The 21,360-nt window shown below is 44.4% G+C and overlaps 1 protein-coding gene across 3 annotated transcripts in view; it reads left to right on the forward strand.

The window, feature by feature from the left end:
• LOC147635528 (serine/threonine-protein kinase VIK-like) overlaps nt 1–21,360 on the forward strand; it is a 141,601-nt gene that overhangs the window by 92,377 nt on the left and 27,864 nt on the right. For all 3 annotated transcript variants that reach the window (XM_086802859.1, XM_086802862.1, XM_086802861.1), the window contains 3 exons: nt 9,960–10,022; nt 10,112–10,233; nt 16,335–16,420. In XM_086802859.1, the coding sequence (XP_086658985.1) occupies nt 9,960–10,022; nt 10,112–10,233; nt 16,335–16,420 (271 nt within the window). The remainder of the gene's footprint in view (nt 1–9,959; nt 10,023–10,111; nt 10,234–16,334; nt 16,421–21,360) is intronic.

Below are 21,360 nucleotides of genomic sequence, written 5' to 3' on the forward strand. Positions count from 1 at the left end.
CCCCCCATTGGTAGTAGAGGCACTCACTCGATCAGTCTCCTTTATACATAGCACTTGGGCTCTCCCTAGAGACAGATATGCTCGCTTAGCCCTGGAGTCTTCACGACAGTTGGCATCACAGGGAGACGGATCATGTTGGTATGCACAGATGACAGCTTGGTTTCAACTCCATGGCTTTAGTATGGACAGGCTACCTCCATTTCAGTACTCCCTGGATGCACCCTCCCTCTCTCTCACACTGGCAAAGATTACCAGACTTATCAGGCAGGAATTGACTCAACTGGACACTAGGAGGACATGGATACAGCCGACACACGAGCTTGGTACGAAGATGGCTTTCTATAGAGATCATCTTCTCCAGCTCACAGAGGATGGGTTTGTGATTAGACCCAGCTACATGGATACTCATCTTTCTCATGGGGTACGGTGTGCTATTGGTCAGATGCACACATCCTCACACCAGCTAGAGATTGAGACTGGCAGATTCAGAGTTGTACCAGCTGACGCGAGGATTTGTCAGTTGTGCCAGATGGAGCCAGAGACAAAGTTACATAACATATGTCACTATCCAGTATATTATGAGATACGAGGCCGTTTTCACTGCCTGTTCAGAGAGGGTTTTGGACCATTTTCCAGAGTCATGAGATACCAAGATCAGAGATGCCTCGGATTATAGTTGCTGGAGCTGCGTAGACATAGAGAGGGTCTCTTGAGAGGGAGGGGATCAGAGAGGGAGAGACACCTACAAAGGCAGATTATAGAATTCTTTCGACCAGAGATTGAGCAGTCAGGCCAGCAGGCATTGCAGCTAGCCCTAGAGTATAGCCGCACCAGAGGTACACTGATTGATCGGGCTATAGAGCTGGGGCGGTCCAGGCACCCCAAGATGAGAGGCCCATCTCGACACCGGCGGAGACTACAACAGAGGATCAGGACCATACTAGCACGGCATGGGAGACGTCAAACCAGTAGCCTAGCCACACACATTGGGAGTGACATCTCAGCGAGCGGAGGAGATTCGATCTAGGCGACGACCTAGACTAGCCGGCTACCAGACACCATGGCTACACCACAGAGAGATTCGCGGCCATCCGGTCTCCACACCAGCAGGAGGTCCATGAGGAGCTGGCACATTTCGCTCTGATCCAAAATGCATGTTCCAGGCATTTAACGGCATCCTCAGATCAGATGTATGACATATTGTACCCAGACTATGGGACTGGATGGAGTTAGGAGTAGATAACATATCATACTTGTATCACCCCTTCAGCATATAGAGATGCATTAGTAGCCCTAGTACTCCATCCACACCCTCTCGTTTGTACACCACCATTGAGTCCCCTATGGTCGTGTTGTCATACTTGTACTTTTATTCTCACTTCACATTTTCCTCTTGATGACTGGAGGAACATCATTGTACTACTTGTTTGTCTCATAGGCCAATTTTGGCCTTTTGCAGACGTTAATATATCTTTCTTTCTCTCTTCGCTCAACCCGCTTCCCCTCCCCTCCTTTCGCTTTTGCCGCTGCGCCCTGCCCTGCCCTGCCCTGCCCTGCTTTCTCCTCTTCGCTGTTCACCCGCCTCTCTCCCGCCTGTCCCTCTGCCTCCCTCTTCCCACCCACCGTTCTCAGGCCCACAAGGCAGCAACATAACTCTCTCTCTCTGCTGAATCTCTTCTCTCTTTCTCTTTTCCCTACATGGCTTGAAACCCCCCCCACCCTGTTGCTGTTGTTTCGCGCTGCGCGCAGGTGTCATGGATTAATTTCCAATCCATTGGCTGTGGGAAGTTCTGCAAAAAGTCATGGCCGAGACCGGAGTTAAAGAGGAGCTCGTGAAGGTGGAGGACAAGCTCAGCACAATTATCAAAGAAAACAAGAAGATGGTCGACTCTTCCATTACCGCAATCATAAACCGCCTCTCCAAACTCGAGAAGGGATTTGACAAAATCCAAGAGCTTGAAGAGAGAACATCCAAGCAAGAGGCTGAGATTTCAGCCTTAAAGGAGGAACTAGTGGAGGCCAAATTGCATGCTAAAAGTCAAGCGGCTGAAATCTCAGCCCTTAAAAAGGAGTTGGAAGCCACTTCAAAAGGCAAGCTTGAGGATGGAAAATTTCAGCCCTCCTTTATTGAAGAGCTGAATACCATCAAGGAACAAATGAGGATCATTCGAGAGGAGGAGGAGCAACATAAAGAGAAGACATCTTCATGGGTGGAGGTGATCACAAAGACACAAAAGAAGATGGACGAGGCGGAGAAATGGATCGAGGTCACCAAGAAAGGGAAAGGTAAAGAATCGCCACCCATCCCCACTCCCACCATCATCAACATGACCCTTGAAGAGGAGCAAAGGAGGAAAACCCGGGCCTTACATGTACGAGTGTCCGGTCTAAAAGACCGTGATGATGCGGAAGGGGAAACCAAGGAGCTCTTCTCTATGATGGGCATTGAAGCCACGCACACAAAGGCATGGAGAGTGGGAAAGAAGAGAGAAGGCAGTGGCGAATCTTCTAAGGAGAGAGCACTTATCATTCGTTTCCCCTCAATGGAAGCGAAGAAGGACTTCTTGAAGAGACATCCTACACTCAAGAAGACGGGAATATTTCTTGGAGATGACCTCACACTCTCGCAACTTGCCCACATGAAAGAAGTTATGCCCGAGATAAGGGCAGCCCGAGAGAAAGGGAAAGTGGCCTTCTATAGAGATGGTAGAGTGGTGATTATGGAGAGGCGCTCCTCATGACAGCACGAGACCTATGGGACTACACTCAAAGTCGCTACTTGGAATTGTAATGGATCACTACGCCTTGATTTAGGGGCTTTTGAGGATAGTTTCATTGGGAGGGACATCATCTTCTACTGTGAGACGCATCAGGCTCCTGGACAGTCCATGCCACATGTTAGTGGATACCGATGGGAGACAGCTTGTAGACAGGAGACTCGTTCAGAGCATAGAGGACAGGGCTTAGGAGGAGTGGCAGTATTGTTTAGAGAGGAGCTACAGCCACTGATACATATAGTCCGCAGAGATGAGCAGGCTAGGTACATGTGGGTTGGACTGAGGGCAGAGACAGGCAGATATCTCTACATTGCTATATGCTATTTTGCTCCTAGTACATCAGTGTATGCATCACCTAGCGGGCAGTCTCCCTTTTCTATTTTGGATGATGACATTTGGGAGTTCTCCAGGGATGGTGACATCATTCTCCTGGGGGACTTCATTGGCAGGACCGCCCATAACCAAACAGTATTTTATGATACCTCAGAGGAGATGTTGAGGGAGCTTGATGTTAGGGATATGGGCCTATCTAGACTCTCACAGGATGAGGAACAAACAGTGTATGGGCGGTATTTGATAGACGTGGGGACTGCACATGGATTGGCCATCCTGAATGGCCTACAGAGATTCCCGACAGCGGGCGGTTTCACTAGCTTTCCACATCGGCATGGTGCTAGTACAGTGGACTATGTTATGGCTCAGCCTAGTCTCATTCCCTCTTTTTAGGATTTTATGGTAGGCACTAGGCCGGTTGGAATAGCAGTGGATCATGCTATCTTGTCCTTCACTCTCACATTTCAGTTCAGCACCGCTCCATTGGGACAGGTCTCCACACACACTCATTATACCTTTACGAGGGAGACTGACACCGTGTACACAGATGAGATATACAGACGCTTATGTGCCGAGGAGCCGGGACGGCCATTAGATGAGCTCACTCAGATATTGATAGAGACGCTTCATGCTGCAGCATTAGAGGCATATCCCCATAGTCAGCCTACACGGAGACGATCTGGGAACATGCCCCAAAACAGCTAGTATGATGAGGAGTGCAGAGAGATGAGGATCAGATTACAGAGAGAGGTGCTCATGGGTGTTACCACTCACAGACAATCACGGATTACCTTCCGGCACCTAGTGCGACGGAAGAAGAGGGCTTATCTTGCTCAGTTAGAGAGGGATTTGTATCAGTTATTTATGAGTCAGGACTCACGCGAGGCATGGAGACTATTCCATGAGCATTCACCATCACCAACCATTACCTCCACAGAGATTTGGGGTGAGTATGCAGCATCCCTGTACACAACACCAGGACAGCCGCCCTTGCCAGACCCATCGGAGCCATGCCCAGAGACACGTGCTTTCTTTACTGCTGAGATGGTAAGGAAAGCTATTGATAGGATGAGGACTGGGAGAGCATATGATCATGATGGTTTGGTAGCAGAGCACTTTATTCATGCCAGAGATATGCTTGCAGAGCTTATTGCTATGATGTTTAACCGAGCCATGTGTGAGGGTTTTCCTGAGACTTGGAATATGTCCACGATTGTGCCTATCTTCAAGTCAAGGGATCCCATGCTTCCTGGGAATTATCGTACCATCATGATTGGTCACACATTGGCTAGATTATATGCATCTATTCTTGAGCAGGAGTTGAGTAGATGGGCAGAGAGAGAGGGCATACGTGCATCACGGCAAGCAGGGTTGAGGAGAGGTTTCTCCACTCTTGACACTCAGAGCTATTATTGAGGAGGGCAGATTATATGGCAGGAGGATTTATTGTTGCTTTGTGGATTTCCGCAAAGCTTTTGACACAGTACCGAGAGCCAGACTGATGCGCAGACTACAGGAGATGGGAGTGCCCACAGAGCTGATTTGGAAAATCATGGCTTTATGCAGGACAGTTGTGGGGCAGGTACGTACTACTCAGGGTATATCTAAGATGGTTCACTCCACTATTGGGGTGAAACAGGGCTGCCCCCTTTCTCCCACCTTATTTGGGATGTATGTGGATGAGGTTTCGGACTATGTAGAGCGCGAGGGTGACAGAGGAGCACAGCTAGCAGGGACATGGATTCCGCTGTTATTGTATGCTGATGATATTGTGCTGATCTCAGATTCTCCAGAGGGGATGCAGCGTCATTTGGATGCATTGCACACGTTTGCACAGGACAGTGGATTGTCTGTTAACCTTGGTAAAACCAAGGTGATGGTGTTTAACACCACAGCACAGTGGGTTAGGAGGTCAGTACCCACCTTCACATATGGTCAGGAGACAGTGGAGTATACAGATGCATATACTTACCTTGGTGTGGTTTTTAGTGGCCCACTATTTTCCTTGAGGAGAGCAGCCATGGCATCCTTTGAGCTCCAAACTATTCTCTACCACCATCCAACCTATACAACTGTATATACTGTTACAAAAGCATGATCCAGTATCTCATCTCCCTCCTGGACCAAAAGGGAACAATATCCTTTTCCAAAACCAGCCAGCTGTACTGATCCATCCGCCCAGATCAAAGACCTGCAAACTGTCTTCAACCTCATTTGCGCTTTGTTTCTAGCAACTGGCTGCATCATCCAAGCGCACTTACTATCCCGCTGTCTTTCTGCCTCTCCATCCTTATCAACTCTTAATTCTCTACAGAACTCAGGACACTTCGCAACTCTCTGTATTTCCATCACACTTTCACACATACTTCTATCCAATACATCCTCAATATCACAAAAAACCTCCCCAACCGGACCATCCATAACTTCACCAAGCAAAGAGCTCACGTCTGTAACCTGCTGCTCTTCCTCGTCAGCATCCTCAGCTTTCTCATTCCACAAACCACTCAGAGCTTCTAAACGCTAATCATCCTGGACACAGCATCCACCTGGGCATCAATCAGCTCATCATCATCTATATCCACACTCTTTGAACAAATCATACACACTTTCCAAGGCGTCATCCATCAAAACATCCTTATCCACATCACTATCCCTATTCTCAGGCATGTATGCATGCTGAACCATGTTAGCATCGACTGTGTCATCATATAAAGGCATCTCTGACAAACCCTTCTCTTCACACTCAAATAATCCTGCAAACTCCACCATGACATCCTTTGATGAAGCAATCCCTAATCCAGGTACCTGTGGCATCTCCTGCGCACTAGGGACCACTTGCCCCTCCACAATAGATTCACCAACCTCTGGGCATTCTTCAATCTCCTTGCCAGCATCTATCACCTCCATCTCTGGGTCCACAGACATGTACCCTACAGCCTCTACAGCTTTACAAACACGATGCTCCATTGACTCCGCATCCTCTGACATAACACTCACAAAGGGCTCCATAACCTGTATATTGCTTCTAACATGGCTCACACCAAACAAATCAAATATTCCAACTCCACTTGACCTAGTGGGTGGCATACATATACCAGCCCTATGCCACATCTTTCTTTCCTGATACACAGCCATCTTCACAGCTTCAGCAAACGTAAGTGGGTCCTTCAGCTCCACTTTCTCTCCGATTCTCCTAGTCAGCAGCTCATCAAAGTTCTTTTTTCAAAAACTCAGGAGGAGCTTGATTCTCTCCTAAGAAATTCAGCATCCTCCTCCGAGCTGCTTCAAACCTGGCCACAAAAGTCAGTATATCCTCATCCTCTTTGTGGTTCAACTTGCTAAGCTCCCTGCTTTGATTTTCAAGTCTTTCTGGCTTCCATACATTCCTCTCAAGGCTTCCTTTAAACCATTCCAGCTTCCTCTCTTAGCCTCCGTGGCTTCATATTCAAACCACTCTCTGGCTTCATCTTCTGACAACAAGTCTGCCATCCTCAACTTATAGGCATCATCATCCCTGTTATTGCCTAAAGCCACCAACTCAATCTTCCTTAGAAACTGAGAGACGTCCTCATCCTTCTATCCTCTGTAATCCAGGAAGAAGCAGGCTCTACACAAGGAGAGAGCTATTAGGCGTAGGATTGCTCCTCTTCAGAGGGAACATGAAAAGCATCCACATGCATCTTGGATTACAGACCTCTTGACCACAGTTAGAGCAGAGCTGCAGTTGGCCATGGACAGGAGGGCTGAGTTCGCCTTTCATGCAAACGAGGCCTTTTGGACTCAGATGGGTGGTAGATGCAACAAAGAGTTTTTTTCAGCACACAGGCCTTCCCATAGCAAGGATTCTGTGAGGTACTTGCAGGATTCACAAGGTGAGGTTCAGATTGAGCCTGATAAGGTGAGGGGTATTGCTTCAGAATTTTATCGGTCTTTGTTGACTGCAGAGGTGCCCTCCCCTCAGAGAGATGTGGCACGGCAGAAAGTTTGGAGTGCATGCCCAAGCTCATTACAGATGCTGTGTGTTCTTCCTTGGATGCCCCTTTCTCGAAGGATGAATTCCTTCACGCACTGCATGCTCTTTCCAGTGGTTCATGCCCAGGGGATGATGGTCTTTCTCCCGCCTTCTTTATTCTTTTTTGGGATCATATTGGAGATGCTATCACTGTTGCCCTTCAGGAAATGTGGTTATCAGGTATGATGCCGCCATACCTCACGGAGGGGCTGATTCACCTTATCCCCAAGAGTGGGGACAAGACTAACATCAAGCAATGGAGGCCCATCACCCTACTTGGATCTGCATATAAAATCTTTTGTATAAGGTTGTAGCCTATTCTCCAAAGGACTATCCATGATACACAGAATGGGTTCCTCCAAGGAAGGAGTATATTTGATAACATCTTTTCTTTCTGGGAAGCTGTCGAGTGGGCAAAGTCTAGTCAGCAACCTCTTGGCTCTTGCCATTCTTTTGCTTGATTTTGAAAAAGCTTATGACAGAGTGGATTGGGATTTTTTGGAGGGCACTATGGCACACATGGGGTTTTCCCAAAACTGGATCAGAGGGGTGTCCTGCCTATACAGTGAGGCTCATAGCACTGTTTTAGCTTGTGGGGGGCGCAGCGAGCGTTTTCAAATTTCCCGTTCCGTGAGGAAGGGCTGTCCCCTCGCCCCTTTATTGTACCTCATTGTAGCTGAGGCTATGAGGAGGTTTCTTTGGGCTGCCCTTGGTGTTGTGGTGGGTCTCAGGTTGCCTTTATGCACGGAGGAAGAGTTTTTGGACTTTGGCTTCATATGCTTGTTTATGTGCTTTCCGGACAGCCTTGGAGGCCTTTTGTTTGGCAGCAGGAGCTACTATCAATTGGCATAAGTCAGTTGGTTTTTGGATCAGTGATTCTCCTCTTGCAGATTGGGGTACAGATGTTGGTTTTATTTGGATTGAGAGAGGATGCTCTGCTAAGTACCTTGGTTGACAGGTGGGCGTTGACATCTCCCCTGCACAACAGTTTGCTCCAGTGCTCTTAAGCATTAAAAGCAAACTTCATCACTGGAACAGGAGGAAGCTCGACTTGGCCTCTAGAGCTTTGGTGGTTAACCAGGTTTTGCTAGCCACGGCTTGGTTTATCGCTTCGTGCTGGATTTTTCATAAGGGCTGCATTGGCCAGCTTCGTCGCCTTATTCGGAACTTTCCTTGGTCAGGGCTTGATGAAAATGCACACATCAGGACCAGAGTTGCTTGGGAGACCATTATTAGACCTAAGTAGCTGCACCCTTGGAGATGTCAGAGTCCTCCTCTTACCAGGCTTCGAATATCAATGTGGGGGTGCTTCCATCCTTATGGTTCCCTGATCCAGCAGAGGAGCGCCCCACCTAACGACATCCTCGGAGGGCTCGTCATATTGCTCGCGGCTTGGACCACTCTCCTGCAATCTCCAAGTTTACTCCACATTGCAAACGTTTTCGTCTTCGCACTCATCAAGCCCACGACCGCATTGCATGTCTGGAGACTTGGGTTTCAGATCTGCAAGCTTCACTGTCTGCCACTTCTCAGCACCTCCATGATGCAGAGTCTGAGCTCCCCACTCTCCGAAATTCCTCATCTCAGCATGATCTAGAGGTTCTCTCTCTACAGGAACAGGTGGCTACCCAGGACTAGGAACTTATCTCTCTCCAGGATCAGGTAGCAGAATTGAGGACTCTGTGGGGGACTCTTCAGCTTCTGCTCACTTGATCGTTGCCTTCTTCTCTACAGTGGCTCCCGGATCTTTCACACATCGGATTTTCTACAGCATGATGTTGCCATATAGAATTTTCTACAACATGAGGTTTTTTTTACAGTTTTTTCCCCAATTTTCCCAAATGCATTCCATAGTTATAGAACATACAACATTGTAATTGGTATCCATGAATGCCCAGAGAGTACAGCAGAAAACTGCACTAGTTATGTCCCATATTAAAAGAAATCCATACTATATCACTTGGAGAGAAGTTGCATGCTCACGGGCTTAGGATTCCATATTTCCATGAGGCACCCTGATGAACTGACTTAAGACACTAGATATTTTATGAGGGTAACCCGATAGACTTCTCTGTATGGTATATGTGGAATAGTTCATACCGTGACCCTGGTTCATGTCCCCGACTCTCCCTTCAGATCACCTCATGCAGTAGTGGAGTTAGTATGGAAGATTATTCAAACCTTCCATAGACAATTGTTATCGGTCAAAGGCAAGATGGATTGCTTTCATGATTATAGTCCCTTTTTATTTCTACCAACCGTTTGGCATTATCATCTTCCTGATTGACAAAACCAATTAATGATTGACATGAAAAATCCCCTTGAGGATGATTTCTGAATCTTGTACAGTTTTGTTAAACTTAATAAAAGCATCATCTTCCTGATTGACGAAACCAATTAATGATTGACAATGAAAAATCCCCTTGAGGATGATGTCTGAATCTTGTACAGTTTTGTTATACTTAATAAAAGTATCTTTCTCTGAAAAAAAATGCATATGTACACTTTTCAAAGAATACTTAATAAAAGTATCTTTCTCTGAAAAAAAAATGCATGTGTACATTATTCAAAGAATACTTTGAATGTTTGGACATGTATGGTTATATTTTGAGTATGATACTTTGTAAAAACATACCTTTTCAAAAAAATTGCATTTATATTGATTTGCACATTTGCACACAAATGATGAGAAAGGAGTTGTTTTGACATATCATAGGCAAGATGAGCCTTCAATCATAGGAAAGATGACCCTTCAATCTCTTTCAAGAAGTTCTCTTTGATAAAAATGTGTGGAAATTTCCTGTCTTAGTTATTTTTAAATCTTTTATTGATTGTAGGGGCATGAATTATCTTCATGAACACAAACCAGTTAACCTTGTTCATCGTGACTTGACACCCAAGTGAGGTTCCCTGTCTCTTGAAAATTTGACTATCTTTTTCAAGGTGGAAATCAAGCCCAACAAAAAAAAAATGTTTGTATTGACAATAGGAATTTGTTGCTGGATGATGCCGGACATTTGAAGGTAGCTGATTTTGGACTGAGCAAGCTACTAGAAGCTTCATCAAAGAACATACTTGAATCGTATAACATGACAGGAGCAACAGGATCTCGTAAGATATCTTCAATAACCAAAATATTTTTTAGTGTAGTAGTCCTCATGTAGCTGGATGAGCATGCAAAAGTGCACGTGTGTGTGTGAGGAACATACTTGAATCACATAACATGACAGGAGCAACAGGATCTTGTAAGATATCTTCAATAATCAAATTATTTTTTAGTGCATTAGCCCTCATGTAATTGGATGAGCATGCAGAAGTGCACGTGTGTGTGTGAGTGTGTGATTGTTTTTGGGAAGACATTCTGGCTTTTCGCTCGGATTCCACAACGATATACCAACTTCAGGGTATTCTTTGCGTGGATACTTTTTGGGCATTGTGGACAATATGGAAAATAGAAATTAGATGCATTTTGGACACATTCCTCTGGATCAATATACACCTACTTCCAACACTTGTTGAGATAGTCTCTACATGACTGCCGAAACTTGCACCAAATAGACAACCAGCAATACATGGCCTTCTTTCACTGCTTCTAGGCAATCAATTCCATGGGCCCTATATAGGGACCTCAGTTGTATCATGATGTTTTGTTTGTGGGTTTTCACCTCACAATGAGATTTCCCACTGGTAATATAAGAATTACCAAAAAAAAAAAGTGTGTGTAATTGTGTGCATGAGAGAGAAAGAAAGATAGAAAGAAAGTTGTATTAATATCTACAAAAGACCTAAGGGTCTATGAGACCAAAAGTATTACAACGAATCCATGAAGTAATTGTATCATGGAAAAAAGAAAGAAAAACTAGCTATCTAGATAAACCATATAATGAGAAAACATGTTACAAAGTTGCTAAGTAGCCTTGCAAAGGCTAAGATACATGGTGTATTAAAAACTAGCTCACAACAAAGAAGGATTAATGAGGAATTGATCCACACGATGGATGTGTGATGGACTAGTGTTCACTAATGGTGTACTCTCTAACATGTATACTAAACAAGATTTAGGATAGTCAAATAAGCATGAGACATATAGTGTAAGCCTAATGAAAAGCATAATCACACAAGTATCACAATGGTAGAGTAGACCATGGTGACAGAGCATGTTTCACAAAGTAACACGACGCTTGATATTACTGATCAAGAGATATATATGACCACACCTAAATGTGTGTATAGGCCATCTACATTGGCCTCACAAGTAGGCACCTAGAATCCCATGATTCGCTCCACCTCTCTTTCATTATCTCCACCTCCCTACATCAGTGGGGTGTGGCTTGATTCTAGGAGGTGCCACCTACACTTTCACCTAGATACCTTTCACTATTACAAAGGCATTAACATGGAGAGGATAAGCCTTTTCCCAAAATGCATCTGGCAGTGCTATCTCGATAAAGCCAATAAATTATGTTCTGCATTTTTGGACCGAAGCCCAGCTTTGCCATGACTTCTGCAATGTAATCCCATTGGATTGTATCAAAAGCCTTGGCAATATCAATTTGCAATAAGAGCACATCTTGCTTGGTATTATTTGCATATTCTATGCCAACATAGATATTAGCAATGTTATTTGTTATTTGTCTACGAGGCACAAAACCATATTGTGCTGGATGGATACCCTTATTTGAAATGTTTTTAAGTCGGTTAGCAATCATCTTAGCGATCAATTTATAGATCATTGGCATCAAGGTAATAGGGTGCCAATCAGAAAGTTTTTGACACAAATCCTTTTTTGGCATCAATTGTATCAATCCCTCCTGCCAAGCAGAAAGCATAATGCTAGAATTCCAAGCTTCATTGATCATAAGCAAAAGTTATTCTTCAAGCATAGGCCAAAACTGCAAAAAGAACTCCGCAGTTAATCCATCCCATCCTGAGGTCTTCCATTTACTAAGCGCCTTTAGTGCAGTGTTTAGTTCCACAGCTGAAAACATGGACTCCAAATCAGCCACTTCATCCATATCCACAATGTTAGAAACAGGAGATAGAAGCTCTTGCCTAGCCCTATGAATATAAGGAGTCATCTGGGGTGGTGTTGCAAAAACATGCTGAAAATGCATAACACATTCATGCTCTAGCTGATATATATCCTGTGTCCAATTGCCATCCCCTTTCATCACTCTAGGTATACATTGTTTCTGTCTGGAGACATGCAAGCTTTTAAAGAAAGCTTTGGATGAACCCCCCTTATCCAAAAGGGGTTTTTGGCGTGATCTAACTTGCCATTTCTGCAATTTCCAATGATCATTGAGAGCCAACGCATGCTTTGCATGAACAATATGATCCTCCTCTTGCCGAGATATCATGCGAATATGACTAGTCTCCTCCAAAAACTGCAACATATTCTTCAGCTAATATATACGTTGCCTTTCATTCCCCAAATACCGTTTGCCATATTCATTGATAATCATTTGTATACGGGCAGCAAAATGATACCATGCAATGTCTATGTTCTCACACGTTTCAGCTTGTAAGGCATCAATAACATCAATAGTCATATCCTGGAACAGCGCATGTGAGAGATAAGAATTGTTCACCAATAGAAGTTGTTTAGTGGGTAAGGAGATCTCATCAAGAGGCATATCAAAGTACAACCCAACCAAATCGGCGCGTGATCGGAAAGGTTCAAAAAGTAATCAATCCACATACGACACGGAAAGGTGTCAAGATGATCTGCATGCAAAAGGTACCAGTGATCCAATCTTGCACGATAATCCGAGTGTACATTATGATGAAAAGTAAAACCTCTCTTATCAGGAGATGTGGTTGTCCATAAATCTCGCCATCCAAGATCAACCACAACATTTCTCCACGCCACTTTCTCAGAACCAAGCATATGTGAATGACCCCGAGTGTTGTCTTGAGGAGAAGGGGGGTTATTAAAATCCCCACAAATAAGCACATTGGCCAACCAAGGATACCAACTCATAAATTGCCACAAATGAGTTTGATGGGCTGAAACTGTAGGGGCATATACAGAGCCAAACTCATACAGCTCCCCATTGAGCATGCATTGCACAATAATCACTCTACCATCTGGATCATTATAAGTCACTGCATGCTGTAAAATTTGCTTAATCAACACACAAACACCAGAAAAAGAACCCAAGCCAGCATAATATATACAATAGCTAGCAAAGAAACCTATCTTGCCATCAAATTCATGCTGCTTATGTCCTTGAAAGAACATAATATCAGGATGCATTGTATGTACATATTCCCAAACAAGTCTCCATTTGTCAAAGGAACACAAACCCAGTACATTGTATGATACACATTTTATAGGTGCATTCATCATCTTGAAGAGGAGAAAAGAAACAATCAAATAACCATCATATCTATATCACCCTGCAAAGCCTGAATGCCACCTTTCACAACGTTAGACCAGAGCATACCAGCATCTGTCTCGGGAGAGGTAGCTGCAGAACTAGAAGATGAAGCACAAGTCTATGTGGAAGAAAGGATCAGACCAATGACGGAGTTGTAACTGACGTGGCCGTATAACCTTTTGGGCATTAAGTGTTTGCCAGCCGTCCTTAACCAAAGCAGGTCTACGCACATCTATAGTAGCTTTGTCCATAGAAGACATGTTTTTTTGCATTACTAGTTGTGCTTGTTGAGGCACTAATTGTGACTGCACACCACCTTCTCCTCTAGTGTGTACACCAATAATGGGTCCTATTTGGCCTATCTTAGATGGAGGGGCATTATCATTAACCAAAGCTGCCGGCGGCAAGGAATCGGTAGGCGGGTGTAATTTGAGGGTGGGGCAATCATCTGCAAAGTGTCCAAATTTATGACAGTGAAAACAAGCTCCTACAAATGCACCCCATTTGAGCTCAAAACATTTTCACCCATATGCACATCATCAACTTCCATTCTTATCGATTCAGGTGTTGGTTTATCCGTGTCCCACAAAACACAGAACTTATTACGATTACCCGTAACATTGGGAGGGCAAATAATTGTGCTAAGACTTTGTGCCGAATATGGAAGAGCATCACAGAAAATCATAGGGAAGCCAACAACTTCCACCCAAACTAGACAACAATGCCACACAAGCACTTGATAGTCAATAGTAGGGGTCCAAGGTAGCATATGGACCATGTGCTAACCATAGAACAAAGGAGACTTTTGAAATAACTTCTACTTGAAGACAGGTTGCTTGAGCACCACTTCATAAAAACCTAGTAAACACCTTCTACATGTAAACCTGCAAGCACTGTGTTCAACCATTGTCCAACATCCTCCGCAGAGGGCACTCGGCCCATAAAGAAGAGGATTACAACCTGTTCAGAGAACTTTCACATCATAAAGAAACTACGCAGCAGCATCCTCATGTCTTGTCTATGGTGTCAAGAGAAAATCAGCCGCATCCATAACTGAAGGAGAGCACTAAGGAGAAGATGCTCACAAGAGAAAGAGCACACAAGGCAGCCAAAAACGTGAAGAGGAAGTGGAAGCTATGAAACAAGAGGCAGTAAGAAGAAAGGAGCAAAGCAGCGGGAAAACAATGCACAGACAAGAAAGGAAGCAGAGGAGCAAGCAATGCTCACATAGACAGGAGCTATACATGCGAGGCAAAAAAGAGTCAAAAGGGCCAAGTAGGCAAACAAAGCAACACACACGCCCACATAGAAGGGACCGAGAAGGTCAAAATGAATGAACAGGTGAAGGAGGCAAAACGAAAGAAAACTGGTCGAGCAGGACATAGGCGAACTGATCTGCAAGCGAGCAGGTGTAGAAGCAAGCAGTCCTCTAGGTGAGAAAGCAAGTAGGCAAGAAAGCCCAAAGGTCGAGCAGGAATAGTTCAACAGCCTTTGTCACATATAGCAGTCGCAAGTCTGTGCTGACGTGCAGCAGTTGCACCTCTCTCTCACACACAACAATCGCACCTCTCTCTCACGCACAGCACACCACCATATCACTTTTGCACACGCACACACACAGAGATTAACATCTTCAAAAGACCCAGAGGGTATATAGCATAGTCACCAGAAACGAGAAACGGGAACGGAAACATTTGAGGAATGGAAACAAGGAAACGAGTTTTTAGGGGTGGAAACGGACGTTTCCCGTGACAACATCACTTGGGAAACGAGAAACGGCCATGGAAACGGATGGGGTCCTGAAACGGAGAAACGCGTTTCTAGGGGCTGAAACGGCCGTTTCCTGTGACTATAGTATATAGACCAAAAAGGTAGTACAATGTATCCATGATGAATTCTGGACCATGGAAAAGAAAAAACTGTGCAAAACTAGCTACATAAGCAAAAGTACCCATGTGATGCTACATGGTGGCAATGTGTGGTCATAGAGTGATACTGTCCTCCTCCAGAATAGAACTCAAAGCAGCCATAACATCTCCCTTGTGTGATGGGAGCTTGCCAAGGGGATCCTATATCTGCAGCTGCCGGGTGGAGGGATAAGGCCTCTGAGATCTGGGGCATCTGGCTCTAACAAGGGATTGCACATGCATAGTAGTGACACCTCCTGCACGTGGTGCCAAAGGATCACGTGTCCATGTAGGCCGTTGTGGACGTGGCTGGTCCTGTTGCTGCTCCTGTCTGGCCATGATATTCATCGTACACCAGATGAGGTCCCAAATACCCATTAAAGGGCCCCCTTCTTGTAAGGAGTATTTTCTTTATTGCTGCAACGATGAATGAGTACACAAATGGGGCTAAATCTGCCCAAACACAGAACTGAACTATAGATATGTTCATCTGAAAGACGGAGGCTCACATGCACACTATGACTCATGCCCATACACCTAGACATGGACCTGAATTACCCCAGGACATCTCATAAGTATTGAGGTAACCCGTACATCATTCCAGCTACAAAACGATGTCAGCCACGCACAGCAAGATGGTGCAAGGCATGCACGAGGCATCCATCTGTCACTTGTATCCAGCATTTTGGATGCCACATGGACATGACTGCACAGGACAAGTGCAGATCTTCAGACCAGACGCCTAGCATTTTTGTGAGGCCTTGTCCAGGGACAAGTCGCTGGATCCCTTACCACCCAATCTGTCAATGATTTCTTTCAAGAGGGATAATTATTTTGATTTGCATTTTCTTTTTTTCTATTTTTCATATTTGATGATGTTGACCAGTCATGAACTTGAAATTCAACTTTCCTGAATGAGCAGTTCGCTACATGGCTCCAGAGGTCTATCGTGGAGAACAGTACAACAAAAGTGTGGATGTCTTCTCATTTTCCATCATAGTTGCAGAGGTACACATCTGTTGCTCCATACTATCAAGTTATTTGTCTTCTCACCATGATCTATTTGCTATTTTTAAGGCCCCTCCAAAAAGTTATGGACTAGTCTGGAAGGAAATATTTGGTTCAAAATATTAAAGTCGCCTCTGAAATCACTGGTTTTGTAAGCATAAGGAAGGTAAAATGCCACAAATTGTGTGTCAGCACATATGTTAGAAATTTAAAAGTTTCACCGTAAATTTCTATACCTTTTAACTTAATAAAAGAAATATATTTGCCATTCATTCTTTTTCCATACCTATGTATTGACCTCTTATATTTTACCTAGAATGAAAAGTGCTTTTTTTTTTATAAAGAAAGAGACTTCTATTAAGTATGAGAAAAACATACAACAATCACAGCTATAAGCCGGAAAGAATAGAATCACCCCAATATGTAAGGTGATTTCAACCACTGAGGAGCATCATGATGCCATGTAAGACCTGTGGTACTAGAGGAAAAGAAGATGCCATGGTCCCATTCCCGCATAAATATCACACGCTTCGCCTGCACAGAACGAGAGGGCCCCTAAATGCGAGCCCAAGTAGCCATAAGAGTGTGGATGATATCACCCCATATAGTACTAATGCACTGAGATCCAAAAATCTAGACACCCTCAATAGCCTCCGTGCATCTAGCTCTCCAAATCTGCCATGCTATATTCATGATACCTAGAATGGATTCTTACACGGCAGGAGCATCTTTGATAACATTTTCTCGTTTTGGGAGGCCGTCGAATGGGCTGCAGCGAGCAATCAGTCCTTAGCCATTCTGCTCTTGGATTTTGAGAAGGCCTATGATAGAGTGGATTGGGACTTCCTTGAGGGTACTCTTAGTCATATGGGCTTCTCTCAAAGATGGATCAAGGGAGTTTCATGCATGCATCGTGATGCCCACAGTAGAGTTCTTGCTTGCGGTGATAGAGGAGAGCGGTTTCAAATTTTTCGCTCAGTACGACAGGGCTGCCCATTAGCCCCTTTATTGTATATCATAGTTGCAAAGGCCGTGAGCATCTTTCTCCGCACCACTACTAGTATTTCAGGATTGAGGTTGCCTCTTCGTAGTCATGAGGAGTTGGTTGACTCTGAGTTAGCTGATGACACAGCCCTGTTTTTGGAGGCTTCACATACATGCTTATGTTCCTTTCGGGTAGCACTAGAGGAGTTCTATTTGGCAGCAGGGGCACTCATTAATTGGCACAAATCTGTTGGTGCTTGCCTCAGCATGGTTTATTGCCTCTTGTTGGTGCTTCTCTCGTGCGTGCATTGGGCAATTGCGGAGATAGATCCGCAATTTTTCTCTGGTCGGGCTTGGATGGCACCTCAGACACTCGTGCCAGGGTAGCTTTGCTCACAGTTATTCAGCCCAAAAGAGAGGGGGGCTTGAATATTATCGATCCGGATGTTCAGTGCAGGGCGTTGCTTTGCAAACTTGTGGTCAGAGGTTTCCTACCAGGCACTGAGCCTTGGAAGGATTTTTCTTGTCTCAGATTTCCAGATGTACACCCAGGGTCGGGAGAGATTGGATGCCCAACACGCGTTTTTTGTTCACAGAGGCTGATATTAGGGCACCATCTTTCCCTCTTATTGCAGCCATTGTCAGAGCATGGAGAAGCATGAGATATTTTTTGCGACAAAGGCTTCCTAGGTCTTTGGACGAGGCTGACCGACAACCTATTATGTGGAATGAGTTCATTAGGGATGAGGCTAGTCGGCCACTTGGTGCATCTCATTATATGCAATGGTCAGGATGGGAGAGATGCACATACTGTTTTTTTTTTTTTTGGTAAATCCATGAACAGTATATTATCAATGAAATTTACATGAGAGTCTCCAAAACGGAGAGCCTCAACGGGAAATCAGAAGCAAAGAGAAACTATTTCCAGGCATGACTGATGAAGATCTCCTTGGTGGCAAGCATCATAAACAGATTGTCGTAAGGAGCTTCTAAAATACTGATAAGATTGCAAAAACCGTTTCCCAAAATATCTCATGTTAGATCCTGCCATATGGTCCAGAAAGCCCAATATCTGACCCAGTACAAAAGTAAAGAGTAATGGACCGTGGTTGTAGGGAGTCTGCCAAAAAGCCAAAAGTGTTTCCCAAAAAAAGAGTTAGGGAAACGAAGGCGAAGTAACATGGAAATTTTTGCGGATGAAGGCCTTAGTGCTGGAGCACGTCCAAAACAAATGAGGCACCGTTTCAGAAGGGGCCATGCATCGAACACAAGAAGCAGATGCAATCCTTCGTTTAGCAAGAGTGACCCCCACAGATAAGGAACCTGTAAGACAACGCCATAGGAAAAGCTTTTGCTTGAGAGGCAATTTACTCCTCCATAAATTGCGAAGATTCTTTCACCACCAAGCAAGTGATTTTGTCATATGCCAAAGAGAATTAGCATGTGAATGAATCCATGGTGATGGCTGGAGGAAAGAGTATGTCATCCTAACCGTTAGGTCAGAAAGAATAACAGGACGAGAATTTGAGCCCACCGGGTGTAACTGCCAATCCTGTAATCTGTCCCTGTTAGATAAAGGAGGGATGGGAAGAAAAGGCTGCAGCAAGTCAGCAATTTTTCCCCAAATGAACCTGTGATGCATGGCTAGTGGATAGGAAGCCATAGCCTGAGGGAAGGAAAGCATTTGACCAGTAGCATCAACATCATTTATGCACCTAATCCCCAATTTGCAGAGATTGTATGCCCGAATCGGCTCTTGCAGGGCCAATGGAGAATCAAAAACAGCACTCCAGTAAATGCTTTCCTGCCGAAGGAAATTGGCATGAGACAAAAGGAAGGGTGCCCAATGAGCATGCGAAAGGACCTGTTTCCAATCGCAAATAAGTGAAGTGGCAAAACGGCAGCCCGGGATAGAACCTACAAATCTGCCCAAGATGACCTCCCAGTGATCAGTGATCCATGCACCATGTGCAGAAGTGCGTAAGGCCTGTTGGAAATCATGGATCTAGGACTAGGCTAGCCTATGGAGGCTCAAACATAATGCTAAACATGATTATAAACAAATGACAAAAGCAATACAAAGCAACACAAGATGCACTTACTTGACCAAGAGATTGTGTACTTGAGAATGAATTGTTGTGTTACATTACATTGAAATGACCCTTTATATAGGTCCAAGTACCATATGGGCTTTGCCTTTGCATGTGGGATAACTCCTAGCCTTCACCACATTCATCCACATCCCTTTGACCTTGTCTATGATATGACATAGATCACTTTTTCTAACACCCTTCCTTGATCATGGCATATCATAATGCCCTTCCTTGCTTCTAACATTACATGAAAGAAAAAGCTTAACTCATAAGGAGTATAGCTAGTACAAAAAAGAAATTAGCATCGCTCATAGGGAGCATAGCTTCTACATTGCGAAAAGAAAATGACATGACATGAAAAACATTCCTCTCCCATACCCCATCATCATCATCATCATATCCATGGGCATCATCATCATCATTTGTTGGTCATGGAGACCCAACTCCCCATCAATCCCCCCTTGAGGGCTACATGGCCTACTGAGAGATATTGTGAGCATCATAGAAACACATAACCTACATCATCGGTGGTTAGAGGTGTCCATACATAAACATTTGGGTAAGAGAGGGCATAAACATTGTTATTATGACATGTGAGCCATGACATAATAAACAACATAGACAGCATCTTGTTCATCTTCATTGACATCTTCGTCTTTGTCTTCATTCATTTTTGCATCTCTGTCTGTATCTTCATCTTGCATAGCATCTTCTTCGTCCTGACATTGCACACGTGCGTGCATTCCCATCCTTGAGGCATCGGCATAATGCATAGAATTTTCCAAAAAAGAGGTATAAGAACATCCTTCCTTAAGTGCCATAGGAACAACCTCTTAAATTACTTTAAGGTTTTTAAACCTTAGTCTCATTAAATAGAGAATAAATCCTTTATTTTCAAATGAAAACGGCAGATTTGATTCCACCGGCGGTCCCGTTTATTGCTGCGCTGATTCCGGATCTGTCCACGCTGCGCTCTCTGATCTGGTCAACTGCATCGCCTGCTTCTCTTCAAGCACTTCCTCTGTTTGTGTCCTCACTAGGAGCTGTGCAACCCAGTCCTCACGTCTGCTGCGGCTCTCTGATCTCACACCTGCGGCTGCTGCCACCTTCTCTGCGCCTGCTGCTGCAGATCACCCCCGACGTCTCCCTGCAGAACCTCAGCAAGCCGGTCCCTTCTTCCGTTGTTGTCTACGCTGCTATCTGCTGAAGCTTCTCCTTCTCTTTTGTGTTTTCCACTCTATTTGCTCATGCACACTCGTTGACTACTTCTACTCGTAGGCGCTGATGCACCCTCTCTCTCTCTTCGCCAAGCTGAGCTGCTATTACCTCAACCAATGGACTGTTGCTCCTCTTGTTCTCGGTGAAGCTTTGCTTCTCTTATGCGGTGGATGAGGGTTACTATCTTTCTGATCTTCTGCCACCTCAAAGATCTCCACTATACGTGGTTGCCATTTTGAGCTGCTCTGAAATTCTCTCTGGAGATCTAGTGCAAACCTAATGAGAAAGCTATAGTGTGACCCTAATAACACATGGTGGAGAGACCTAATCTTGAATAGAGAAAAATGCTCTCTACTAATGCAAGAGGAAAACAATGGAAACCCTAAATGAAGACTAATGCAATCTTGTTAAGTAACGCTTCACTTATGGGCATCACTTCACAAGAGAAATAACCCTAATGCAAAGCTCTAAAACTAAGTAAGGTCTTAATCACCTCGTAATCCTAGACCCACCATTAATCTAAACACTAACCTAAGCTCTGATACCATGTTGGAAATCATGGATCTAGGACTAGGCTAGCCTATGGAGGCTCAAACATAATGCTAAACATGATTATAAACAAATGACAAAAGCAATACAAAGCAA

This window comes from Cibotium barometz, chromosome 9, assembly GCF_041138505.1.
Source record: "Cibotium barometz isolate CiBa-2024 chromosome 9, ASM4113850v1, whole genome shotgun sequence".
In the NCBI taxonomy this organism is placed as follows: Eukaryota; Viridiplantae; Streptophyta; class Polypodiopsida; order Cyatheales; family Cibotiaceae; genus Cibotium; species Cibotium barometz.